General features: G+C 45.0%; 2 protein-coding genes across 3 annotated transcripts in view; both read left to right on the forward strand.

Annotated features, from left to right (window-relative positions):
- Positions 1–7739, forward strand: part of STN1 (STN1 subunit of CST complex) — a 46023-nt gene extending 38284 nt beyond the window's left edge. The window contains exon 10 of the mRNA XM_056351042.1: positions 2807–7739. Coding sequence (XP_056207017.1) covers positions 2807–2964 — 158 coding nt within the window. The 3' untranslated portion in view covers positions 2965–7739. The remainder of the gene's footprint in view (positions 1–2806) is intronic.
- Positions 7740–16898: 9159 nt separating this feature from the next.
- Positions 16899–26248, forward strand: part of SH3PXD2A (SH3 and PX domains 2A) — a 272044-nt gene continuing 262694 nt past the window's right edge. The window contains exon 1 of one of the 2 annotated variants that reach the window (XM_056351801.1): positions 16899–17055. In XM_056351801.1, coding sequence (XP_056207776.1) covers positions 16984–17055 — 72 coding nt within the window. In that variant the 5' untranslated portion in view covers positions 16899–16983. The remainder of the gene's footprint in view (positions 17056–26248) is intronic. The other variant, XM_056351800.1, reaches the window with a different exon arrangement.

Below are 26248 nucleotides of genomic sequence, written 5' to 3' on the forward strand. Positions count from 1 at the left end.
ATTATCACAGTGGTGAAGTACTCTCAGTGCTCCATGAGACATTGGGAGATTCTTTCTCCCAGTCAGGAGGAGTCAACAGCAGAGAGAAACTTGTAGATCAGTCACAGAGAAGACTTTGAAGAGTTCTGAGTCCTCAAAGCCATGTTTTCCATACTGGGCAAGTTAGAAGTAGCAACTGCTTTTACATAGCCTTTTGTTCTCCTTGAAGCTTTCCACTTACTTAATTTCCTGTTGTAAAGAGGACAATTTCCAGGTCAGTGTCTCTTTGCTAGTTTTCAGAAGGACCGTTTCAATGTCCTGGTCACTGGTAATAGAAGATTTTGGGGAAGGAAAGCCAAGAAGCTTCAATCAAACCCAACAGGTTACTGCAGATATTTAATTGTCGCGGACTGATGCCAGGGTGCAGAGCTCAACGTAACTGTCGGCCCCCCTCTGCTGGCGGGACGGCAGTCCTAGCCACCCGCTGCGCTGTTGACTATTGAGCAGGCTGGTAGAAAATGGGAACGTGGTAACACCTCAAGGGCTTCTTGCTTGTTTGTTGCAAGAAATTCCTACCCATTTTCCTTCAAGAGTATTATTAATCTTCTGTGACAGGAAGGCTGATTTATGATAAATCAAACTCTTCTCTCCAATGACTGACTTCTCTGCCAGTTTTCAAGGCAATGCCTCACCCCATTGCTTTAGTTGTAACACGTTCTCAGGCCCAACCCAGCTGCATTGTACAAATAAAAAAATTCTCAGCAGGTCTAGTCAGAGCTCCACAAACCCTGATACGTAATATGCCTACATGACAATTCTAGTCCTTGGCTCTAATTGTAATTCCAAACAGCCTGATCTTAAATGCCCTCATGTGAGGCCACTGTGGGTCTATCCAGAGGCTTAAGGCAGCCAGAAAGGGATGACAGCACATTTTGACTCCAGACTGAACTGCAAAATCCTAAACTTAGTCCAGATTTGTTTGTTGGGGTTTTTTTGTTTGACAGATTTGCTGTGGTTTTAGGCTTAGATAAGGCTAATAGAACAGAACCACTCAAAGCCAAATTTAATATGTCATAATGGACCCTGTGTGAGATGTCCACAGTGGGAAAATGATAGTTGTTCTACAGCTCTCATCCTCTCTGATAGTGGTAGTCAGGCAAGACAGTTAAGCGCAGCTTGGCTTACCTCAGCTGGTGGACAAAAGCTGGAACCCACTACGTCAATGAAAGAGGGACAGCATCACTTCACTGCAAGGAATATATTCCTTTCAAAGTTGGGCCATAGACTAGGACTATTTCTGGGTTGCTTAATGATTGTACACGTCTGCAGCTACCCCAAAATGCCATTTTCTACTAGCATCTAGGAGGAAAGTATGGACTATACTGTTGCATAACACTTGAGCCACTAATCTAATTCATCAAGACTTAAGCTAAGTTACTGTAGAACAGGGATAGGCACTTTGACCTTTTAATGGCAAACTTATGACAAATACAAAATGCAGCTACCACTTCATAACAATCACTATGACCAGGTAGAGGCATTGTTCTGTTCTCTGCACCTATCTGTCCTAGGGTAGCAAAGGCATTTTTGGCTACCAGCCACAAAGGCTTTTTGTCATGCTGGATCATTGACTTGTAAAGAAATATCTTTGCCTCATTCGCAGCCTAATAGCAATTAGGCTGAACTGTTTATTTACCAGTATTCAGCATTGCCTCCTGTCTACCAGTGACTTTTGCAGCAGCCTCTAAGGCAGTTCTAGGGCTCAGCTGATTGTAGAGACTGGCAAAAATAAAAACAAAGGTGGCAACAACAACAACAAAATACAGGGACCTCTCTGGCCCATGGCAATTTCTCAGTACCCTTGTCAAACTTACCTTAGATCACATGAGCTGAGGGCTGAGGAGGTAGAAAGTCCTTGGTGCTGTTGTCTTATTTATGCTAATTTTCCATTGTTAGCCATGGAGGAGAAATAAGTCTTTCATGGAGTTCAGCACCTGGGGAGACTGGGAGCCAGCAGCACTGATGATTAGTGGGTTTACAGGGTCTGTTGGAGGAAATGTTGACTGGGACAGCTGAACTTCACATGATGGTTCCACCAGGCACACAGTAGCTATGAGCAGTACTGCAGCCATTAAGGAGCCTTGTCTCTGGCTTGCCCTCCAGGAAACGCGATTATTTTTACATTTCTGTTGTACATTTTTGGGGTTCGTTCCTCTTAAAAGGAGATACAATTTGATACTGAAGTTCTGTGACCTTCTACTCCCGTGATCGTCTGAGTAGCCTGAAGGGTGGGGATGGGATTGCTGGGTGAATGGAAGTTGTACTGTAGCAGATTTTCCACAAGATGACAGCATTGGGCAAGCAGTTACAGGCCCTGGTCGCGGACCTTCTGCTAGACGTTTTGCCAGTTGGGTATGAGCGAAAGGATTTTCCTTTGTTTTGGTTTCTTCTGCAGTTGCAGAAAGTGGTTGTCTTGCATAGGTGGACAGTGGAGGTACCCTTAAGTTATTAACCTCCTCATCAGGTTGTACTGAATAAGCCCTGTATATTTTGAGTTTCAAAAACTCAACCTCGGTAATAGTGTTAAAGCTCTGACACTTTCCAAAAAAGTCAGTGGGAAGAATTGATAATTGAAGAACTGTAGGCACAAACTGGATCTCTTCCCTCCCAATACATGCATCTTTGCTTTAGTGCCTAGGGCATTCTTTCTCTTTGACAGCTGTGGGGTTTTTTCATGTCTAATCTGGATTATAATATTTAAAAAGAGGCAGTTAGACTGAAGTCTTTCCTCCACGCCTGGCTGCATTTTCCTTTTTTTTTTCTGCAGATGCTGAAAAAGGTTGCCATTTCCTTCATGTCCTGAGTTGTGTTCGGCAGAGCTACAACCCCTTTCTGGCTGAAGTGGTGATACACCGTGTCTTGGAACTACTGGAGAGTAACAGTGATGTTGTCAGCACTATGGAAGGTTATTATATGGCATTTTAAAGAGAGAAGATAAAATGCATTCATTATTATCCATTCAGGTTAAAGGAGGGAAAAAGGAGCAGTTGAGTGACCCTGAAAAGCTACTACCTGGTATGGTCTACGTGTGGGAGGGAAAAAGAGCATTCTAATTCTCCAAATACTGCTTTTTGTCCAGCTCCAGAGAAGGTGTTCAAATACTTGTTTTAATATTCTTGCTGACTTCCTCACTATTTCTAGTGAAAATTTATCAAACTGATTCTGGACATCCTAATACAGCAAGGGAGCTAGAAAAGAAAGTGGGCTCTTTCCCTTCAGTAAGATGGGACATGGCCATCCTCACATTTACATCCAGTGAGCCCTAAAGAAAAGTCACTGCTAAAGAGTGCTTTTTACAGTAGTGGTCATGTCAAGACTCATTCTTCTGGATTAAAAGACTGATCTTGTGATCTTTTCATATGGTAATAGCTGTGGATCTTTCTTTTTGTGTATACTTTATAATAGCTAGAAAAAGGACACGCAAGCAAACAATCAAAAGGTTTTCCTGTCTTTCCTAGCAGTGTTGGTGTACCCATGTCTGTAAATATGTATTCCTGGATTTGCATAGATTTTCCACTACTAATGCAGTCCTCAACTTTCTCTGGAAAGTAATGTTCAGGAACGGGGTGCTGCATCCCTTCCCCATCCTGCAACCTTGCCCACTGCTTGTCAAGCATGTCTGGATTCCCTTGGCTACCATGTGCACTACTGATGCATGTTGTTGTGGATTCTGTTTAGACCAGAATTCTCAAAATCAGCCACCATTTTGCTGTTTATTTTTAAATTGCTTCCTATATCACAAATGGTAAACCATAGATCAGATGCTTTGGAAAAGAAAATACAAAAGACAGCAAAACCCATTGTAATCTCCATGGTCCCTGTTGCCTTTTGTGTTACTTCTTGTTCCTTGTTACTTCTGCAGAAAAATACTATTCATATCTGTCTTGCAGGGGAACACAAGACACTGATGAAATAACATTGGCCTAAAAGTTACCATGCAAGACGTTTGATCTGAAATAATCACAACTCTGCTACGTGCCATAGTTCAAAGCCCAGAGCTGTTCAGTATTTATCCTTAGAGAGGGCTTGCTGCTGTAGGGGCTTGTCTGCTTAATTAATGGTGTGGAGGAGAGACCTTTAACTTGAAAAGAGTAGAAAGGATTGAATGTGTCCTTCTTTCTTTCTCTCTACCTTCCCTGTTACAGTTGAAATAGCAGACTACCAAGGAGATGTAGTGGTAAAGCCCTATAAGGATTGACATAGCAGGGAAAAATAAACCATATGCATGAGGAAAGCCAGTGAGTAGCCCCATGTGTGCCAGGTCTCTGGTTTGTTGATATATTATATGCCTCATTCCAAGCCCTGGCTGCAGTGAGATATAGGCTAAGAGAAAGGCATGACAAAATATTTGGCATTTGAATTCAGAGGCCTGTGGAAAACTCTGGCCTTAAAGAGATCATTTTCCATTATGGACGAATGTACTATATATGAATCATTCTTTTGCTGTAAATTCCCTCTTGCTGCAGGGCTCAGTAGTTGATTTCCCTGCAGGCTGCCCTACTCCTAGTGTTGCTGCTCTGTGTTCAGTGGGTGCCTTCTAGTCAGATCTTAATATGGACCTGAACAGGTGCTGAAAGGATGTACCTGTGCAGAAGGAAATAAAAAAGGATTAAGAAAGAATTGTAGGGTTGTTTTGGTTGTTTTTGTTTTTTTGAGGGGTGGGGGTGTCCTCTTTCCTCCATGAATGCCTTTGGAAATCAGGGAAAGAAGTCCAGATTCTGACTGAAGTGGTATTGAGGAGAATTGCAACTTTAATTTATACCTACAAAAAGGTCTGGTTTGCCACAGGGGAAATTTGCTTTTCAGATTTTTCAGAGTGCTGGCACAGGCTGCCCAGAGAGGTTGTGGAGTCTCCTTCTCTGGAGATACTCAAAACCCACCTGGACACGACTCAGTGCAGCCTGCTGTAGCTGAACCTGCTTTAGCAGGGGGTTGGACTAGATGATCTCCAGAGGTCTCTTCCAACCCCGACCATGTTGTGCTGTGATTCCTGCTCTGATTACTAACCAGTTTGAAGTGATGCTTAAAAACAAGGCTATCTATGGAAGAAGTAGTTTGGAATATTGGTTGCTGAATTTATACTCGCTTCAGGAGTTAACCTTATGTTTTGATTATGGACAAGTCACCTACTTGGCATGAGTTTGAGGATATTTTAAAGGAAATTATGTGGTGTCTTGGACCATATGGAAGAGCACGACATCTAATTTAAGAGACTGGTTCAGCCCTTTTCTTGAAATGTTCTGTATTAGCAGAAGCTGACTTTGCTGAGAAAGGGTTAAAAGAACACCACTAGCCCAGTAGAAAAGGTGATCTCTTGTAGGTTAGAAGACAGACCCTGTTCTTCTGAGGGTGTCAGCCAAATGTGTGGGCTGGATGACTTTTGGGAGGAGCTCTGCTCAGCTAAATGTTGGAGAAAAGGATAGTCTGGGGATAATGTTGCTCTTCAGGGTCTCGTTAAAATAAATTCATACAGGATTACAATATCTTTAAAATAAATTCAAAACAGGATTACCTCTTTCTCCTTTGAAGCTTGTGTAGTCATAAATTCTAATGGGTTCTGTTGCCTCCAACTTTGATGCTGCACTTCCCGTGTTTTAGATATGTTCCTGTGTGTAAAGCCTGCTTAAAACCCCTGCCCACCTATTTTCTATGCTCGGAGGTTGATGCAGACACAAAATGTCTACCCTCTCTGTCCTGCCCCTGTTGCAGTTTAAAAGCACTGATAGCTGTGAAACCTCAGAGGGGATACTTTCTCACTCTGTAACTACATGTAAGGAGGTTGTAGCGAGATGGGTGTTGGTCTCTTCGCCCAAGTTATAAGTGATCGGATAAAAGGAAATGGATTCAAGTTGTGCCAAGGGAGGTTTAAATTGGGTATTAGGAAAAATTTATTCACTGAAAGGGTTGTCAAGGATTGGAACAGGCTGCCCGGGGAAGTGGTTGAGTCGCTATCCTAGAGGTATTAAAAGACATGTAGATTCGGTGCTTAGGCATGTGGTTTAGTGGTGGAGTTGGCAGTGTTAGGTTAATGGTGGGACTTGATGATCTTAAGGGTCTTTTCCAACCTAAATGTTGGAAAAATTCCATGAGGTGAAACTTGTCTTAGGAGAGACAGATAACTCTGGAAAGAACCTAAAGTTGGTCATTAATGGCAATGCTGAACTCTTGTGATGGAGGGTGTGTTCTGTTGGAGATTGCTCCCCAAGAACAAGCAAACGTTTTTTTTCTCACTTGAGTTAACTCAGGGAAGTAATATGAATGAACACAAGAGTGCCTACAGTTTTTACAAGAGTGAAAGGTTAAGGTAATATTAATTGAGGAGCCTAGATTTAAGTTACACACATTCTAATTAACGGTACAGAATAGTTGTGTCTTAAGCTTACATGCTTTATTTTTTCCGCGGTAGCCCATCCAACACAGACTAACACTTACTCTGGTTGAGTGCATTCCCTCTCTCGTACCTACAGGGAATACCATATGCATATTCCCTGCACAGAAGTACCCCAGCTAGCTGTGGGAGCACAGAGCTCACTGTAGGTTGATTTACTCACTTACTCAGTATCTCTACAGTATGCTTCTGTGACAGCAGTCTAGACATACCCATATTGGTATAAGTCACCTTTATTTAAGTCTTAACTACACACACTAGGGCTTTTACTGCTAATAAACTGTCTCTCTGTTTAAAGATCATATCCTTAACCAAGAGAGTCATATCATGCACACTGTTAAAATTCTTAGACCACACCTACGAAATATTGTGCGGAGCATTCAGTGAAAGTGCGCTTTCTTGTTTTGTTTAATTTGAAAACTCGTTAGGCAACACAATTATTACTGCTTTATTAAAGGACTTTGAAGGTGGCACTTTAATGTAAAGCTGACAAGTGAGAATTCATGTTGTAGGCCTGCCTCATGGCCAGTTCTGGTTTCCATAGAAACAGTTATGGCAGTGAAAGGCAGGTAAGTAAAATGGAGTTTGTAAAAGCAGTCAGTGTTTTTATGTTACCTTAAAAAGGTATGTTTCCATAGAAATGCAGCACCTGAGAACAAAAATTGCCAAAGAATCTTAATATTGTATTCTAGCAAAATGTAAGGTGATTGCTTTTCTGGTGAGGAAACAAAGGAACTCTACCATTTGCTTAGGTGAGGGAGGAGATGAGGTTGATTTATGCTTCTGTTTCCCTCTTCTGTAAATTGGGGGTAATACAGCTCCCTGTGCAGGGTATAAGCCTCAATTTTTCTTAATGTTGGTCATTAAAAGCTCTTTAGATCTGCTGATTTGAGCTGTTGGAAAAGAACTCCGTGGCTGTGTGGGAGAGGGTGAATGGGCAGATGCTGGAGTGGGACTTTGTTCTAATCCAAACCCCACTTCTGCCAATAGCTTTAGCTTTCTGTGCCTCTCTTTCCATGCATATTGCTTTGCCTGTCTTGTCTTTTTGCTCTCCAGGTCCTATAAAGCAGTGACGGTCTCCCTGTTTTTATTTGTATCGAATATTTTTCCTGGAATCTTGTTCCCTCTTATGACTTCTTAGATGGCTTCTTAAAAATAGAAATCCAGATAAATGAATTCTGAGTGTTCTTGTTCTCAGATTTTTGGCTTGTAAATTGGTGCCCAAGAGAGTATGTATTTTACATAAGCTACCTTGGAAATTAAGCTTTTGTTTCCAAGTAATAAATGAGAAATGTAAAGATTGGCTACATGACTGAAAGCTGTTAATTTTGTGGATCTGTGCATACTTGTGTATTCCAGCGATGAATGTCATAAATAGGAGTTGCTAATTTATTATTCAGAATGAAAATTCATCAGTGAGTAGCCAGTGAGGCATGGAGCCACATGGAGAATTACGAGGAAAAAGTACTGAAAATCTGCATGTCAAAGAAATGCAGTTTGGCTTACTTTGGGAGTAAACCGATCCTGTGGGGAAAAGACGTGCCTAGCAAAGATTTGTATCTTTTTACTTACCTCTGAATGGGAAGGGAGCAAGTTTAGATCCCATGGGCAACCTGAATTTTGAAACTTCCTATCAGTGTGGCACTACTTTCTTTATTGTAACCTTTCAGTGTAGCCCCCAGCCCTCCTGCCCCAATGCTACAGGCTAGCAAACAAACAAAAGTTCAGCCTCAAAGCTAAAAAAATAGTTATAATAATTGGTTACCATCCTCCAGGTGCCCCAGCATTACAGAACCATTTTTGTGGATGTTTTGCTGGCAGCAGGGAAATGCTGAGCCGGGCAGCTTGGGTTTCATTCCCAGCAATATGCCCTGTCAAGCACAGAGGCTTTCCCCTACTTTCTTTCATCTATTTCTGTTCTCCATTCTCTCTTTTGTCATTTCTCAAGCCCTTCGTTTCATTCACAGTGTCATGATTCATCTCTGCACCATGGATCCTGGTCAAACCTCCTTCCTCTCTACTTTGTTCCCATTTTCTTTCCTAACTCAAATACCCTGTCAGCATCTGGCAGTTGGAAGTTCCAGTATAATCCCCTTGCCTAACTGACCTGGCACTGTTCGCAGCTCGTTCTGATTCTGACAGGCTGTGCTTTGCTCCTTGTCTAGGCACCAGAAGAGGCAGGTATCATCCACCTCACTCGACCTTTCTTCCCCATGTAATTTGCAGCAGGAAAGAGCTGCAGTTTCAGGAAAACAACACTTTTTTCCCCCACCCTCCCAAAGACCCGATAGCACCCTGAAAGACTCTGGTAGTGGCTTTCTTGCAGATTTCAAAGTACAGAAGAAATATAATAAAAAAATAAAACACTTCTGTCTTGCCCAAACCTGAGGAAGCACAAGTCAATGCCATTGCCAGAAGCTATCCTGTCTCTTCTTGCCACTTTCATATCCTTGGAGATTTCATTGCCAACATGATCTGTGAAACTGATATGGACTTTAAGGTTGTGTGTCTTCCAGTTAGTGTGTCTCTTTTAGCCTATTTTTTCCAAGAAACTGTGATTATACTCTGTGTCTGGGCATTTTTCAACTTCTGTCCCACCACCCCAAGTGACTTTGTAATCTGTTGGCTAGCTAAGAGGGCTGAAGGGCCCTGAACTGTTATGGTCTTGCAATTTTTTAGAAAATGGATGCACTGATAGAAGAGGGAAGCCCAAATTAGTGCTTCTATTAAGGGGCAGGAAGAAACTCAGTCATACAACACTGGAGGAACCACACATGAGACAGTCCCAAGGAACCTGCTTTTGTAACTTCAGTAACTTCAGCTGCCACAAGAAGTAAGTGTTCTGCAGCACTCAACAGAAATGGACTGTTTTTCCTGAAGCTGATCATAGAGATCACCCCAAGGCAGACATTGGTGATGGGAAACTGCAAATCAAACCGTTAAAATCTGGTGAAGTTACAGCATCTACGTCAGGGTACAAAGTTGAGCAACTGATTTTTAGGGATGCCACCAGCCCATTCCCACTAATAGCTTTTAAATGTGCAATGGAGGCTATACTAATCTAGCCACAGTAATTTACAAGTTGAATCCAGCCCAGATTAACAAGATTGCCTGAGCATAACATAACCAGGAATTTTCTAGTGAAAGAAATAACCTAAAGGAATGATTTTCAGCCAGTGTTGAACCACTGAACAGTGCGGTGCCAATTAACCTGGCACAACATGTTGTACAGCTCTTGTTTCAGCTTGCTTTTTCTTATTGATTGGAAGAATGAATGCTCCTTCCCTACCAGCTAGAACTGGAGCCTTCTGCCACCTTAGCTGGCAACGAACAAGCTGTGAATCTACAAGAACGTAAAGGCCAAAATATCTGCTCATCTTGCCTGAGAACTGGATGAGTGGCTGCAGCTAAGCCACTGTTTCCTTAGAAGATTTAGGCTGAGATACCTAGTTCTTTGTTCTTTTTAATTTCCCCAAGTTAGAAGTAAAGCAGACAGACAGGAAAGATGTCCTGCCTCTGCTGTGATCAAGGTAAGATAAATCGCAAGCATGTGTCACTGTGTAACAGCCAATGTGATTAAATGAAGCTTGTGCCAAGTCTGTTGTTGACCGGGAAAGTCTATGGCTCCTCCCAGGAGTGAAGACCTTATCCAAATATTACAGTGATATTTGGAAACAGGAGGGATGAATCGGTTCCCTCAAATGTTTTCCCCAACAATAGTTATGCAAGCCCTGCAGGCCTACCTGATTCTAACATCTGCTTTTCTTGGCCGGGTGCACAGGTGGTAGGGAAACGAAAAAGGTGCTTGAAGCTGGGTTTTTCTCCTGTTGCCAAAATTTAAGTCATTCACATTGAAAGTGTAGGAATTGTCCTTGTGTTCTTGTAAAAGTAGTCTTTACTGTAATGTCCACAAAAAAACCCCAGAGCTGTAACAAGCCAGCTGGTGTTTTGAAACGACTGCCTACACTGCTGACTAATACTCTCTCATTGTTTTCTTCCCTCACCTTGTCTTCCCCCCCCATCCCCCCCAGTAAAATCTCTTGAACTTAATTCCTGGTCCAAAGTAGTTAGTCTCTCTCTTTGTCCTTCTGTGAGTACAGTGATCCAGGACAAACTTAACAGGAGCAGACTGATACAGAGAGGAGGTTTTTTTGGAACTCTGAACGCAGGAAAAGATGAGAAATACAGAGGAAGCTGAGGGAGGAGGATTTAGCACAAAGATGTTTGAAATTAGTCCCATTGAAAAAGGCTAAAGAAATAATTGCCTAATGATGCTTTAGACATCTGTTTCAGAACATGCAGCAGGTGTTGCATGTAATAAAAGCAAGGACTTGTACTATTTTATTTTCTGCAATTAGAAAGCAGGGGAGGAAATGAGGGCAGGAAAAAAATGGAGTAAGAGAACATTTACTATAAACAGTTGGACAAATTTATATGGAGCACAGTAATATTTATATGCTCTTCCTCTGCCTTTGTTATATTGTCCTTTAACAGTTCCTCTGTTCTGCAGAGTATTTTGTCCTCTCTGAAAGACCAATGCCTTGGATGCTCAAAAGTAGATGCTAAAGTAAGAGCTGGCCATCAGAATGCCTTTGAGGATCAAAATGTTCAGGACAATGTAACTGTCACTGATTCAGATGCTGTTACTAACCGATGGAAATGGTCCTGAATGAGAAGCTGCCCTTGTCTCACAGGTGGTCTCTGTGTGTGTCTCTGTCATTAGACCAGTGGCTGAGAAAGACTCCCATTAGTGAAACAGTCTTTACGGTTGCATCTGTGGTGCTGCACGGCCATAGCTTAACACATACTTGGATCCAAATAAATGCCTGGAATTATGTGGAAGGTGTATATACTGCTCCAAACTGAAAAAAACCCCAACCAACCAAGCACACCTATACCAAGCCTTGCTAGAGAAATAATAGTTCCATTTTCCACAATACATTTTCTGGTTTGGGATGATCTCATTCCTTTTTTTAAGTGATAATCATTCTACAGGGCGATTGGTCTTCCAAGTGTCTCCACTACTGCCCTACAAAGTCTAACCTGGGAATGACTGGTGGAAAAAAAATACTGTTTGTGTCTACCCATGGGATGATGTTGCTGCTGAAGAGGTCCAAAAAGCATCTCTGCTGGGAAAACCAATTTTCTTTTACAGGAATGTAACTTAAAAAAAAAAATAAATTAGAAGAAATCAATGCTTTCCACTGCTGAGTGGTGTAGAGGCTGCCTGTTACGTATTTCTCCTTACAGTGTCAAGGTCATGCTTTTGTCATCTGTGGTCTAACTGCAGTTCCATGACTAAGTTTTCATAAGATTTTATTGGTATGTGTTTATAATTCACAATCATCAGTCAGAGGTTTTCTGGTTTGGATATTGATAGATAAACTCTTCTACTTTTTCTAGGGAATGTGCAGCCAAATACAATTACTGCTTGGTTTCAGAAGGGGTTGAATAAGTAAAAATAGTGAAGAAGGAAATTCAAGTTTTTAAAGGTCTTGGTGGAAATTTTAAACCTGTTAATAAGGAGGACTTGGAGTCCATGTATGTACTTAGACTTAACATGGGAAGAAAATGTGAAGAAAGACTACTTCTTCCTAGAGTGACTTTATTTGCAACACACCTGCATTTTCACTGATGGATTGCCAAGTTTTTTGCAGAAGATGAGGCAGAAGCTAGTCTCAAAATGTGCTATTTTGAGAACAGTGACAGTGACTAAAGTCATGGATAGCACCCAGGAAGACACCTGGGGAATCCCAGTACAAACCTGCGATCAGTTGGGAAAACTTCAGCTGCCGCAAACATAAGCCTGACATATATTACGTAAAGAAAAGTGCGCTTTGGGTTTGCTTTATTTCTTTTAACCACATCAACAGATATCTACAAAGCCTTCGTAACAATGAAAAAGTACAAGGTATACGTGGATGAAAACCAGTCTGCAATTTGCTGCTACTACCCTAAGCAGAGCATGCAGTGCGCATACTGCAGTTCGAAATCCTTCATCCACAACTGGTAAGAGAGGACTGAAAAATAACTGTAGTTGTGAAAGGGTTAAGCGGTAAGATAGCTGCTTCAAGAAAAGGATAATCTATAATTTAAGTCAGGAGGGTGAAGCAGCTCTTTCATAATGTAAGTAAAAGCTGTTATGCTGTTGGGGAAGCATGTACGCTGCTAGCAGGGGGAATTATTATTTTGGTATTTCCATTAGACTAGATTGCACGCAGGGGCTGATAAAGCAACGCTGTCTGGTGAGGAGGCTGGGAGGGGAAGGGGCACGCTACTGTGCTGGGGGGCCGCTCTGCTAGGACTGCAGCTGGTTTCTTCAGCTCCCTTCTACCACATTAGCTGGGCCTATTTATCTCCAGAGCGCATTTCATTTGAAGAGCAGTAATCTCTCCAGAAGATGAAATGCAATTGGCTTTTAAAAAATAGGAAAAAAGGTTGTATTGTGCTTTGTGTTTCAGAGTTTGAGATTTCAGTGCCAGACAGGCTCTGCCATTCTTGTTGCTCCTGTCAAAAGACACGTATGTTGAAACCCTGAAGTGGAAGGACTGCATGGAAAGCAGCCTTTTTAAGAAGCGGAGGTTTTTGCAAGTACAGAAGCTGAGATGGGAGTGTAACAAAGGCTCTGTGTTGTGCTGTTGCACATCAGAGCCAAAAAACCCCTAAGGGGCTCATCTCTAGTACCATGTCTAGCAGATTATGCATGCAACTCTAGTTGCCAGTAATGAGTTGTGTGGCTAATCTGTCATGCACAGCACTGCAACGGCTCCCCTTCCCCCAGGGGGCTGAGCTCATGGGGTACTTTGCTTCCCCGAGGTCGCTGAGCACCCTTGTAGCCTCTTCTAGCTAGTGGGACAGGAAAACATTGTGTTCGACCTGGCTGCCCAACCAGAACATAGAGAAGCAAAAGCAAGAAAGAAAAGTCATCCTTAACAACAACTCCAGCCACAATAGACAGGGCTGTTAGACCATAGTGTGGTTAATATTCAGGAGCGTTTACTTCTCAACACGTGATACGCTGTGAATTAATTAAGAGGCATTAGAATCAGCCCTAATGGAGCACAGAAAAGCCCTGTCCCTTGTTTTATTTTCTCACTGATTTCACGATCCAAGTGTTTTCAATTTACAATTCAAATGCTTATTTACAAAAAATTTGCCAGTGTGACAAAGTCCTCCTGATATATGAAAACTTAAGTCATGTTCCAGCTCTGAGACAGTCACACGTTCTGTCATGCATCAGCTTTTGTTTAATTGGAGCAGAGCTGAGGTTGCTGGGCTGTAGCTGTATTAGATCTGTGAGACTGATGTGTTGGCTTCTTTGGTCAAAAAAAGAAAAAAAATATCTTTGCCCAAATACCCCCCTAGCTAATGAGTAGAAAAAAGCTTTTAAAATAGCTGGTTTACCTCAGCCTTTAAAAGTCTGAATTCCCCCAGGTGTTCCTCAGAATTTTATTGGAAGCATGAGTTCGTAAAGGTGAATTACTAAATCAGCTGTAATATCAATATATGTATTTAAATTGTCATTAATAGCAGTGATTCTCATGTAATGATAGGACTTCAGTAACTGAGACTTTAAGAAAAAAATATAAATACTAGGAGATTTAGGGTTAAAATCCACAGAGTTATATATTTTCCTAAAAATTTGCAGTGCCTCTGCCTGTGTGTTCCTGGCCGTAGTCAGGGCCAGGGTCTTCTGCACGTGGGGTTCGGTCATGCAACAAGCCTGCCATGCTCTTCGCTGTGTACTCAGTCTTCCTTTCATTCAGTCTCAGCAGCTGGAGCCTGGCTCTCCAGCACAAGGCTGGGAAGTGCTGTCAGCTTCATTTTCCCAGCTGCTGCTTTAGAGAGAAGCAGATTTTCCCAATCCTGCAGCATAGCAAGGGGTTTCAGTTGTTTTTCTGCCAGTCTTGCAATAGTCTGGTGTTGGACTCCCACTAGACTGGGTGTTGTCCATATTTTAAAAGAACAATCCATGCCCCTAGCAACATACATTTTTCTTATGTAGATGGACAGAAGCAGCAAACAAACCAGGAGAGGAGGAGGTGGTGGTGAGCACAAAGCTATCGAATGATGGAGAAAGAGGAGAGCCAGAGCTATACTGGGGCTGGACAGGCTTTGAAGTTGGGGCAGTGTCGCAGCACTCTCCAAACTAGCCGGCTGTAACAAGGTCTTTTACCATCTCATCCAGCATACTCTTGGTACAGTCCCTCTGCTGCCTTCTCCTCAACTCATCCAGGGCACACTCTCTTCTTCTTCTCTTGCTTCTTCCTTGGCTGCTCTCTCTTCACTGGCTCTCAACCACTTAACAGAACCAGCCACAGCTGCACCTTGTCTACATCGGCCAACCCACCGCCCCTGAAGCCAGCCCACAGCTGTGTATTATCAGTGCTAATTAACCCAGCTTCATCTCTCTACAGGGCATGTTGTCTGGGGCAGTGGAGGATCAAGCTGTGTTGAAGAGAGGAAAGGTGACCAGTGGATGGGATGCTGTGGAAGTACGGGGTTGATGCCAAGGGAGCACAAACCACTGGTCTCAGGTTTGACTGGAAACAGCAGCTCCATCCTTACAAAAGCAGATGAGAAGATGCCAATTAGTAAAAATGTCAGGAAGGAGGGAGCAGAGTGTTTGGAGAATGATGCGTTTTGTCTCTTTCCCTCAGAACGACATGTTTTGAAAGCTGTTCTAAAACAAACCCTGAGTGTTTTCAGTGATGGAGGGGGGCCCTTTATTCTTTTTTGGTCAGGGTGATAGGAGAAGGGGATGGAGTGTGTGGTGTATATTGGTAATGGCTCACAGGGAGAGGCATCCAAAACCCAAAAGACTGGCCACGCCAGGCATAATTTTATCAATGGGTTATTTGAATATTTACATTTTCAAGGAAGAATCTTCTTTGTTTGCTCTGCACACCAGGGACTTGGCCAGTCTGTAAACATTAAAGGTTTCTAACGTAATTGCTCTGCTGCCTTGTGCCATGCATGAGCATTAGAGGTGGGAAGTCCCTCAGAGGGGGCAAGAGAACGCTTTGAAGGAGAAAAAACAAGCCTGAAAAGTGACAACAGAGGTGGGCACATCAGCTTTTCCCTGCTGTCACCGTCCCCATCACCAAAAATTGGTTTCATGTATACCTGTGCACATCCTAGGTGGGGCATGCTGGGATTTTAGCATTTTGTGTTGACTCGTTAGTTTTGGTAAACAGTGTGTAGTAGTTGAGGAGGGAGAAGGCTGACTCACAGCATCTTTTCCTGACATTATGCAGCAGGTAGTGCTGATGGTGCTGCTCTTGGTTTTCCTTCTGTTTTTAAGCTGCTTGTGGAAACCAGCTGTGGTTTGATGCCAACCGCTTTCAAATGTCAGCCTTCAAGCTCAAGCGTCTGAGGCTCTGAGACTCTGGTGTCTATCTCACGATCGTTGGTTGCAGGCCTAATAACGCTTGTAAGAGTTGCGATTCAGAAACTGTGCCTATAGCAGATACGATGAAATGCCATGGAGATTGACCGCTCTCACTGTCAATATGGGGCTTTTTTTGCAAGAAACAGGGACCTTTCTGTGCCCCTGGGCTTGCAGCACTTGGGAAGCTTGCTGGAAAATCCATATGGACTGTGGCTGGAGAGGCTTCAGAAGAATGAGAGATCTTAGTGACTTCAGTTAATTTGGTGAATAGCTAATGTCATGAAACGAGCCGAGGGCTGGAAGATCACGCGTAAGTTTCCATTTCTTATGTAACTTTCAAATAATCATATGCAAAGAAAGTCATGATGCATTATTGAGAAAGAAACCCAAACCCAACAAAGAAAAACCTTGGAACTTCTAGGGCAGGCGCTTCTTGGGGTGTGACTGGGAGGATGCTGCTCGTTTATGGATGTGTGCACGTACAAAGGCCAGCTCAGAGAGGCCACCTGAGAGTCCCTGTGACCCCCGGACATGCTGTGCTCCCCTGCCAGGCACTGCCCGAGGGTGGCCGGCCCCGAGCTCCCCTGGAGCCTGCGGCCACACGGCGGGACCCTGCCTGGCCTCGGGGAGGGGGTTTCGGTCGTCTTCTATAGGGCCCCGGGGGCAGCCGCCCCGCCTCGGCCTCGGGCGGCCCCCGGGGTCTCCCTGAGGCCGGGACGCGGTGTCTCAGCGGCCCCGGGCCGAGGCCGGGAGGGAGAGGGCGAGGGTCCCCCGGCCTTCCCGCCGCCGCCCCTCGGGGCGCAGGGGTCCCGGGCCGGGGGCAGGCCGCGCCCCCCACCACACGGCGGTGGCTCCCGGCCCCCCCCAGCCCCCGTCCCGTCCCGCCGGCGCCCCCGGGGCGGGGCCTGCGGCCGGGCCTCGCCCCTCCCGCCGCCGCCGCCGCCGCACTGGCCGCGCAGCCTGAGGCAGCGGCGGGGCGCGGGGCCGGGCCGCCGCCAGGGGGGAGCGGCCGCCGCCGCCGCACGGGGCGGAGCCGGCACCGGGGCATCCTCCCTGCCTGCTCCCGCCCGCCGTGCCGGCCGGCATCGCCGCGGCGGGCAGCGCGGCGGAGGGTGCTGCCAGCGCCGGGAGGGAGCGGCGGAGCCCCGCCGCGGGCTGCGCCGAGATGCTCTCCTACAGCGTGCTGGACGCCAATGTGGTGGACGTGGAGAAGCGCAGGAACCCCTCGAAGCACTACGTAAGTGGCGGCGGCGCCCGGCCGAGCCCCCGGCCCGCCGCGGGGCGGGCTGCTGCCGACGCGGGGCGGCGGGCCGGGCCGGGGCCGGGCGCGGGGGTGCCCCGCCGGGCGGGGGGTGCTGCCGCGGGGCGCCGAGCCCCCCTGACCGCGGGCAGGCCCCGCTGGCCCGGGCCGGCCCCTGCGGGGGAGGCAGGTGAGGCGCCCGCGGGCTCCGGCAGCCGTGCGGACAGGTAGCTGCTGCGGGAGCGCGGCTCCTTCTCTTCGCCCTTCCTTCTCCCGTTGGGCCGTTGGCTTTTTAATTTTTTATTTTTTTTTCCCTGATACGTTATCGTGTTGAAGTTTCCTTTCCTTCTGATGGTGGATCTTCCCTCTTTGCTCAGCGAGATGCCAAGCACGGGACTCTCGGCTGCCCGGTCTGTCTCCATCCCGGCACGGGCGCTGCGGGGTGCCCGGCGGGGAGCGGAGCAGCCGCTGCAGCTTGCTGGGTCAGACCAGGGCTGCTGAATGCATCGTCGCTCCTGTTCTCCCATGAGTTACATCAAGAACTTTTTTCTTTTTTTTTTGAGGTGGGGGGAGCTGGTTTGCATGGTTATCAAAGTAGACTCGGCGTCTGGCAACCCTTTCATCTCTTTTTCACCTTCCTCCTTTCACACCTTCCTGCCAATAGCGCAGCATCACAGGAGGACTTCTAACAGCCTTTCCAGACTCCAGTATTGCAGGGTGTCCTGTGGAAGTGTCTTTGCCTGCCGAAGTTTGCAGCCTATGGTGGAGCAGCTTTTGCCTATCCACATAAGTAGAGAAGGCATCTTTTCTTCTCCCTCTGGCTGTTTCAGGGGTTGAGTTGCACCAAATCCTTAACTCTTTCTTTCAATTACAACCCGTATTTTTGATACAGAGGAGGGTGGACTTTGCATATAGAGAAGATAAAGCATCCAGCTTTGGTATTGCTTTGGAATCGGAGGAGGTGTTGTGCCTGGTGTGAAATCGCTCTGAGTGTACTGCGTTTCCTGGCATTGCACGTCTTCCAGGTTTTTTTCAGAGCTGGTCGGCATTTGGGTGGGTTGTTTGAAAGGTAAGGCCAAAGATCGGACATAAAGCTTTGTATTAGTATTTCGTATCACCGAGCTTTTTCCTCTAAGGCTTAAACCATAACCTAGCTTAAGGCTAGAGGGCACTATGTTGCTGAGAGATGCTGGTTTGTAGATGTAAAGCTGAAGCTCTCATCTACCGTGGAATTAAGCATCTTGTGCCCAGTTCATAGGAGTGGATGTATTAGGTCTCGTGTTCTCTCGGGCTGCCAGCTGGACCTGTGCGTTCAGTCAATTACTCATTTACCACTTTCGGGTGGGAAAGGCTACTTGAGCTTTTACAAGCTGCTGCTGTGAATTGTGGCTGACAGGGCTGCAGGCTATTATCTCACCTGAAAGGTGGCGGCAATTGAGCATCAGAAAAGTACATCTGCTAGGCACAAAGATATACAAAAGACCTGGTAACAATACCTTCCTGATTGCCAAGAGAAATCGATGTTGTTAATTTCTTATTTGGAAAATAACCAGAAAACAAGGTTTTAAATCCTGTATTTACAGTTTTGAAAAACAATATTTCCCGTTTGCTTGTAGAAGCAAATTTGTATTTCCTTGATGATCATAGTCATTGCATTTTAATAACAGTAACTTAAGCTGTTCCAGGAAGCTGTCTTTAATGTTTCTAGTGGCAAATCTGGTTCTTCCCCTTTACTCTTCTCTCCGTACACCTTTTCTAATCTTGTGTTTTGCACAACAGTTCCACATCCCTGTATGTCTGGTTCTTGGCCAGAAAAGTCACAAACTAAATGGTGGTTTGGGTGACCGGTGCTCCATCTGCCTTTTGTCCCACTTACTCTCAATCTCTGGCTGTATGGTATTCAGCACAAATAGGGTCTTGGTTCAGAAACAAGCATTGGAGTACTTCAGTTAAAAATAATAGTCATCCATGTCCTTGTGAATCTCTTTCTTTTTGATGAGTGAATTGGCCCACAGGTCTGAAAGTCTTGGACTCCATTTCCTAGATCGCAGTTTGCTGCAGATGCATGTGCTGCAGCCTTAGTAACTCACTGAAAGTGAACCTGCACTGTCAAAGAATTTAATTCTCTGCATCTGATCCATTGATTGCGATTAGTTTGGTTCTGTGCTCTTTTCCTTAACATGAAACAACTGCTTTCTTCTCAAATGAATTTAAATGTGACTTGGGATTTAGTTCTCTCCATTACCTGTGGATAGTTCAGAGAGCGTAAAGCTTGGTCCTGTATGCCTTATGTGGCTTTGTAATATCAAAAAGCCTTTCTACCTCAAGCATCCGTAAACACCTTCATGCCATGCCTTAAGGTCATGTGACTTGTGCCTTGGCATCAGATTAATGATGTGTTTCTCTGGTGAATGGTGACATAGTTGCAGGTGTTTTAATGTGACTCCCTTTCCTTTTAATTGTGATCTTTCAGGGCCATGGTGGTGCCTGGAGAGATGAAGGCAAGGCTTAGGCATTGTGAGCATGTGGAGAGGGCTAAATGCGAGTAGCACATAAGCCCCTGCACTGCTTGGCCTTGATGCCAAGAATCCTTCCCTGGAGCAGATGTCGTTCACGATACAAGTATAGCTCTTGTGGCCTTGACTCCAGAAAGTGTAAAAAAAAAAAAAATAAAAAAAAATGGTGGCTTTGCACATAAATCCTCTGCTATGATCCCTGCGTGTGAAACTTCTGAAGAGATTAATACCTTACTGGAACATATGCAGGGCTTTTCAAATGAGAAGAGATTAAAATCTTGGATCCAGTGCTATTTGATAGGAACTCAGCCAGCACTCTCCCTCCCTTGGAAATTGCTGCTAGGCAAGGGATATGCAATGCCTCTCTCTGTGTTCCTGTCAGCAGCTGGGTAGCACGACACTACCTGGTTGGCTGGGGGCCCTGGATAGCAGTGTGTGAAAGGATATACAGAAGTTTGGATCAATAACCACATGCCTTTTGTATGGTATATCCTTAACATAAGATACTGCTGCTCTTACAGCTTTTGGCTTTCTAAGTTAATTGCCTATTCTTACTCCATACTGATGGTCTTTTAAAAATTGATTTATGCTTGATAATGCTTCAGAAATGTTCAATCTTCTTGCTTTCCCCCTTTGCTTTTAACAAGAACAATGTCAGGAAGGTCAAGTCTGGGTTTGTTGGAAAGACCCTTGGTGCAGCAGGGTTTATACATTGGCTGAGCAGTGCTGTGGTGAAGCTGGGTGGGTTAGGACACTGTGGTTGATGGTTGAAGGTGTCAGTTAATTGTTCTGAAGAGAAAAAGCTGGTAACAAAATCCAAATCCCCTTTTGGCCTCTGCTAAGTTTTACAGTCTGAAAAGTCTCCTCTCTGGGTTGTTGAAGTTTGATCTGTTTATGGGGTAGCTTCTCTGGCTTTTGGTCTGGAATTGGGGTTGTCTGAATTAAACATGCAATAATCCCAAACTAGAAGTGCATTCTCTATTTAAAGAGACCCACTGTTGATGCTTGCCTCCTTTAACCATCCGTTGAGGAGCTTAAACAAGACTTCCTCCCCTCCCCTCTCTGCTTCCAGATTAGCTTTGGGTAGATAGCTGACCCTTCACCAAAACATCTGACTCTTTTTAGAAGCCCTGCAGGGAGCCTCTGTCTACCAGATGTGCTTGATCCTGCTCTCAGGGAAGTGGGAAGGGGCTGGCATCTTCACCTGTTCACAGCTTTGCAGGACCTGGGAGATGGCAGACATGAATTAGAAGCCAAATGAATGGGATCCCCCACCCCTCTCCCTGACCACTTGCTCTTCTGCGGAGGACTGAGTAGTTACTGATGTGCATTATCTCACTAGATGTTTATATGTTTGAGGTCATTTTGGAGGTCTCTAAATGTGCCTGTGTTATCCCAAGGGCGGGGATGGATACATCAGTACAGATTTCCTCTTCCGTTGGTACTCTGCTCCTGTTGTAGTTGGACTTTGTGTGTTTTTCAGCTTTGTACAGCACGGAGGGAGTGTAAAATGCTCTTCCTTTACCAGTGGCTGCCCAGTTTCTTTCCAGTTAGTGAGGTGCATTGCTGATTTTATTCCTCTGAGATGCCTGTGTACTGTCCCAGTTCTTGCCCAGGGTAGTTGTTTCCCAATGCCATCACTGAATGTCTCAGGATCACTCTTGTAGGAACCTCTGCGCTGTATGGATATGGTTGCTGGCATTGCTGAATTGTAAGGGATTGAGGGCTGCTGTGTTGGGTTTCGGTGCTATTCCAAGGAGAATGTGAGTGTCCTTGTTACAAGTGACCTGTTGTAAAATGTCAGCATGCTTTGAGGAAAAAACATGTACTGTCAAGCCCTGTTCTGATGCGATCTGACATCTTCGTGGCTTTATTTCTCTTTGTTGCAAGCTGCTGGTTACACAAAGACTAGCACTGATGGGGAGGCCCTGGATGTGCTGTGAGTTTAGTGGCAAGGATCTTTGTGCCTGTGTTGGTCCCTTATTGGTACCATGGGGGAAGGAGCTGGATTCACCCAGCTTGGGTCATCAAATGGGTTGTCCAGTGTGGCCCTGCCTGCACATCTGAGTTGAAGAGCTCCATGTGCCTCTTGTGCTAGGAGTACCAGCAGCTTATGGGTAAGAAAGGCTCAGCCTGGTTTGTTTTTGTTTTTTGTTTGGTTTTTTTTGTCCCTTTTAATTAGCAGAGCTGAAGGCTCTGAGCCAGAACAGGATGTGACGTACCTGGAGCTCGCATGGCTGGTGGCCTGTGGGTAGAGTGCAATGAGGCACCTGATGTGAATCAGAAGGCAGTGTTAGATGGAGCACCTGTTTAGGACTTATGACCCATTTTCTGCTCTCCCGTTTCTCCCATGAAGGTACCCTGTGTGGCTTTCCTTCCAGGGACCATGATCCAGCTTGACTCACTGGTCGAATTATTATTGCTATTATCTTTGCCTGGGGTGCTGGGAAAGAGCCAGAAAATTAGCAGGCTGCTCCATGACTTCATCGTTCCTCAGAACTGAACTTCTGTGCATTGGCAAGGGTTATGTCAAAGGTGGCTGTGATCCCTTGTGTGCAGAGCAGAGGAGAGCTCAGGAGAAAGCAGGTTGGGGTAAAACATTCCCACTCCCTTGCAGTGGCTTTCTCTGTCTGTAGACCACCAGCCTGCTGGGGTAGGCACATGTCTTTAAGGATAATTTTCACCACACTGCCTGTTTTAGGTGCAAATCTTATGATTTTGCAGACTATTTTCATTGTTTTTTGATGTCTGATGAAACATGTCAGGAAGAAAAGTCGTCAGTATATCTGAAATACCTGGAAGCTGTGAATAGACAGTTGTCTGAAGGTTAGTTCAGCTCTGCCGCTGCTCCCAAATAGCCAGAGGAGCAGGGACAGTGGGAGGCAGAGATCAAACCTGTCTAGTCTGAAGCTGCCAGCACCCATTAGTGCTCAGAGAAGTTGTCTCTTCCTTATCGCTGCAACCAGTTCTCGATGGTTGCTTGTTGAAGTAAAATTCTTCCCTAACAGCAGAGGTTTTAGTTTCTATGCTGTGTTGTGTGTGTTTGGTTTTTTTTTGTTTTTTTTTTTTTTTTTACTTTTTGGGCACCATTGTTTCATGAAGCCAAGATAACATATAGTTTTTTCCTATTCACTGCCTTGAGAGATTCACTTCCCTTTCTCAGCATCCTCTTAGCCTTCCAGTGCCATACCTGCGTGTGATTCTCTCTCTTGGAGGTCTTTTCCTTGTTGCCTTATCTTAGGAAGTGCCCCAGAGAGGCACAGTCCTTTGAACTTGTTCAGAGCAGGCTTGCCAAGTAGCTCAGATGCTGTAGGCATCTACCTGCTTTTCATCATGCAGTGTCTGGCAATTATTGCCTCTGTAACTCAGTGCTGCTTCAGCAGGCAGTGAGTAGCCCAGCAGATTAGGGAGCACTCACAGTCCTTTCTTCCAGCAGAGCTGTGGGTTGGTAACATTCAGCCAAGGGACTAGTACCCAAATTCAACAGTTTGCAAAGTAAATGGCTGTCCCCAACCTTAGGAATGGATTAAAAACCAACAGAGGCAAGGTAGTTGTCCTGGTTGGTTGTTATCAGGGTAGAATGAAGTAAGGCAGGAGGCTTTACATCCCAGCAGGCTGCCTGTACTGGTTGAGCCTGCAGTGTGCTGGGAGGGCAGCAAAAAGGAAGGTTGGAGAAAAGCTTTTAGCAAGCCCATGAGCTGGGGGCAACAACTCTAAAAGCCATCTAATTCCATTTTAAAAGCAACTAAGATGCCACTACTGACTTTTACTGGGACTTGGTTTCCAGAAAGAAGTTGTCTGAAGAGACAGCATAGATGCTTTCAGCTGCTGCAAAGCTGCAGGTGACCTCTGGCTCCCTAAGAGCCCTGCATGGGGGGTGGGTGCTGGGGCCCACTTGTGCAACACAGCTTGGTGGGTTGTAGTAAAAATTGTGTCAGTCTCAACCCTTTGAGCTAAAAGGGGGAGGAATGGAGAGACTAAATCATGCCCTTTTCCCAGAAGGGATGACCGGAGAGAGGGATGAACAGGCATCCTAAGGAAGCAAATTATGGAATAGAAAATGGAGCCCAGGCTTCCTGCATCCCAGAGCAGCCTGTCTGTTCATCCCACCCGTGCACGCAGCCCTTGGAGACGGGCAGCTCAAAGGTGTTGCCCTCCCCCCATCCCTGTGAGGTGGGCTATGTGCTGGTACTCTCCTTGGGAAGATGAGGCAAAGAGAGGTGAAGTGGTTGGCCCAAGGCCACCCATGGAGCATGTGGCAGCATTTTCTATTCTTTTCTTTGGCTTCCAAAGCAGTCTTGCAATTTTTCTGATAAAATTGTATAGCCTGAAAAAATACTACTCTTGTATTCTGTCATTGTCTTCCTCAAAACCCATTTCCCATTTTGTATGGATTAAACAGGAAGACGGATTCAATGTGACCCTACCTGAGGCAGGAGGTGACGTACAAGCTCTCTAATTTAGTCATTTGGGAGGAAACAGCTGGACCTTCTAATGTGAGATGGTTTTCTATTTTTTTTTTTGATCTTCGTTTTTCATGCCGTATCCTCTTCATCCACGCCTGCTCACACAAAGGGAACTGGTCCCCAATAACCACGTAGAAAAGCAGAATTATTAGAAGGGGCTGGCAGCGTCATGTGTTGTTTGGCATTGTGAAGCTTAATGCTTTCTTTTAGCTAGAGCTGACACCTTTTTGCCCAGAGCATGCTGTGTAAATACTACATGGAGAAGAGCTGCACAGTAGCATACTGTTTGAAATTGTTGGTGTTTGCTGTTTAATCAAGTAGTGTCAAAACCAAATACAGTCAAGTGAACGGAAAAACAACTCCCAGTAACTTCCCTGGGCCTTGGCTTACACCTCTAGAGAAAGGCTTTATTGAAAGTTTTACTGAGAAGTTTGTAATTACTGGGTTTTTTTAATATAGTGCATCTCCCTTTACCTTTACTATAAAAGCAAAAATCTATCCTTCTGGATCTCTTTGTTACTCTCTGCTAGGCAGGGACATCATCACATTTGGGGTGGGGTGGGGGGAGGCAAAAGGAAACCGGTTGGATTCCTTCATCGGAAAGGATCTGTAATGTCTTGCAACCTAGTTAGAACCTTCCCACTTCAGCTTGCTTGCTCACTCTTTGCACCACCTTCTAGGTGAATACGCAATAATAATAGTCAGTCTTTCAAGCTCACATTCACTAAATGTCAGTAATATGGTATACTCATTGGATGTATTTATACGTGTGGGATTTTTTTGGAGTGCTTAAGAAACTTTGTTATAGAGCAAGGATGCTTTTGTGCCAAAGCGTGGTCAGACAGACTGGCAAGATGGTCTCTGTGCTGGGCTGTTGAGACAAGTGGTGACACACAGATACAGGCAGGTGGGGGCAGTGAGACAGAGCCAGCTAGCTGAGCAGGTAATCCTCTCACCATAATGGTAACTCCAGCTGCCTGGTGGTCATCTAGGCATCATTGCAAAGAACAGGTATGAAGAAGGATAATGTAATAACACTTTAAGTTGCCCTGGGGTGAAGGCTGAGCAGAGAGATACTGTATTCATTGTGGTATCTGTAAGTGCTTGAAGGTGGTGGCGTTAACTGGTGCTCTCATGCTTAGGGTCACCTTTGTGACAATTGTAAAGCTTATCTTCTTGGTTTTATTGAGCTATTGATTTTGGCAAAGCTACTCCTTACTGCAGTTTTTGGAAGAGGAACTCAAATGTGTAGCCAACTAATCAAGGCCTTGGGCTGGGAGCATTCTACTTTTGTGGGCAGAGTACACATCCCCAAGTCTGTGTTTTCATCAGTATTCCACATACTGCACTAGTATGCTGCAGTGTATTCTTCAGTGGTTTTAATAGTCACTGACTGCTCTAGCGCAGGCTCTGGGTGTACCATGGCTTCACGATAAGTCTGTAATGCTGTGTAGTAACGTTCAATATTATAATGCAATTGCTTCAGTTTGTGATGGCTGACTCATTGGACGGAATAAAATATTCATAGATTTTAAGTGTCCATTAGTACATGTGTGGTCCTATACATACTGTTTGAAACCTAAGTAGCGATAATCATGTTTTGATATGTTGCTGGCACTGTTTCTCTGACCAGTGGGGTGTGTTTTATTTTCCCTATAAACCACACTAACTACATGCGGTGATGCACTAGGCTCCTACGCTCGCAGCAGTCAGCAGTATGATTTTATAGGCTTGATGCAAACTTGTTTGCAAGGAAAACATCCCTATCTATGTTCATAGGGAGAAACATGCCAAAACTCTGCTAACCATGGCTGTGTTTAAACAGGACCTCCACACTGCCTTTGTAGAAGTCTCACATAGCTGCCTCTGAAATACTGGAAACGTGGTTCTCCACTGCCCAGGTCATGCAAACGCAAACATTAGTTCAAACCTTTCTGGATGGTTTATGAAGTTTATACATTAATGTCGAGTGTGATACACACAAGACATTGTGTAGTGTGGTTGAAGAGCTTGTGGGTCCTCTTTACTCGTGGTGTGGCCTTGGATTGTTTGTTTAACCTCTCTGGATCTCTGTGCTCTGTGGAAAAGACAACGGGATTCTCTCACCTTTTCTGAAGTGTAAAGATGCGTGTGTTACCTAAGGGTAGCATAGGCTTTGAAACCCCCGAGTCTGGGTCATGCTCTTCTGCCAGCAGGTCCACCCCTGGG

Source organism: Falco biarmicus, chromosome 9, assembly GCF_023638135.1.
Source record: "Falco biarmicus isolate bFalBia1 chromosome 9, bFalBia1.pri, whole genome shotgun sequence".
NCBI classification, from domain to species: Eukaryota; Metazoa; Chordata; class Aves; order Falconiformes; family Falconidae; genus Falco; species Falco biarmicus.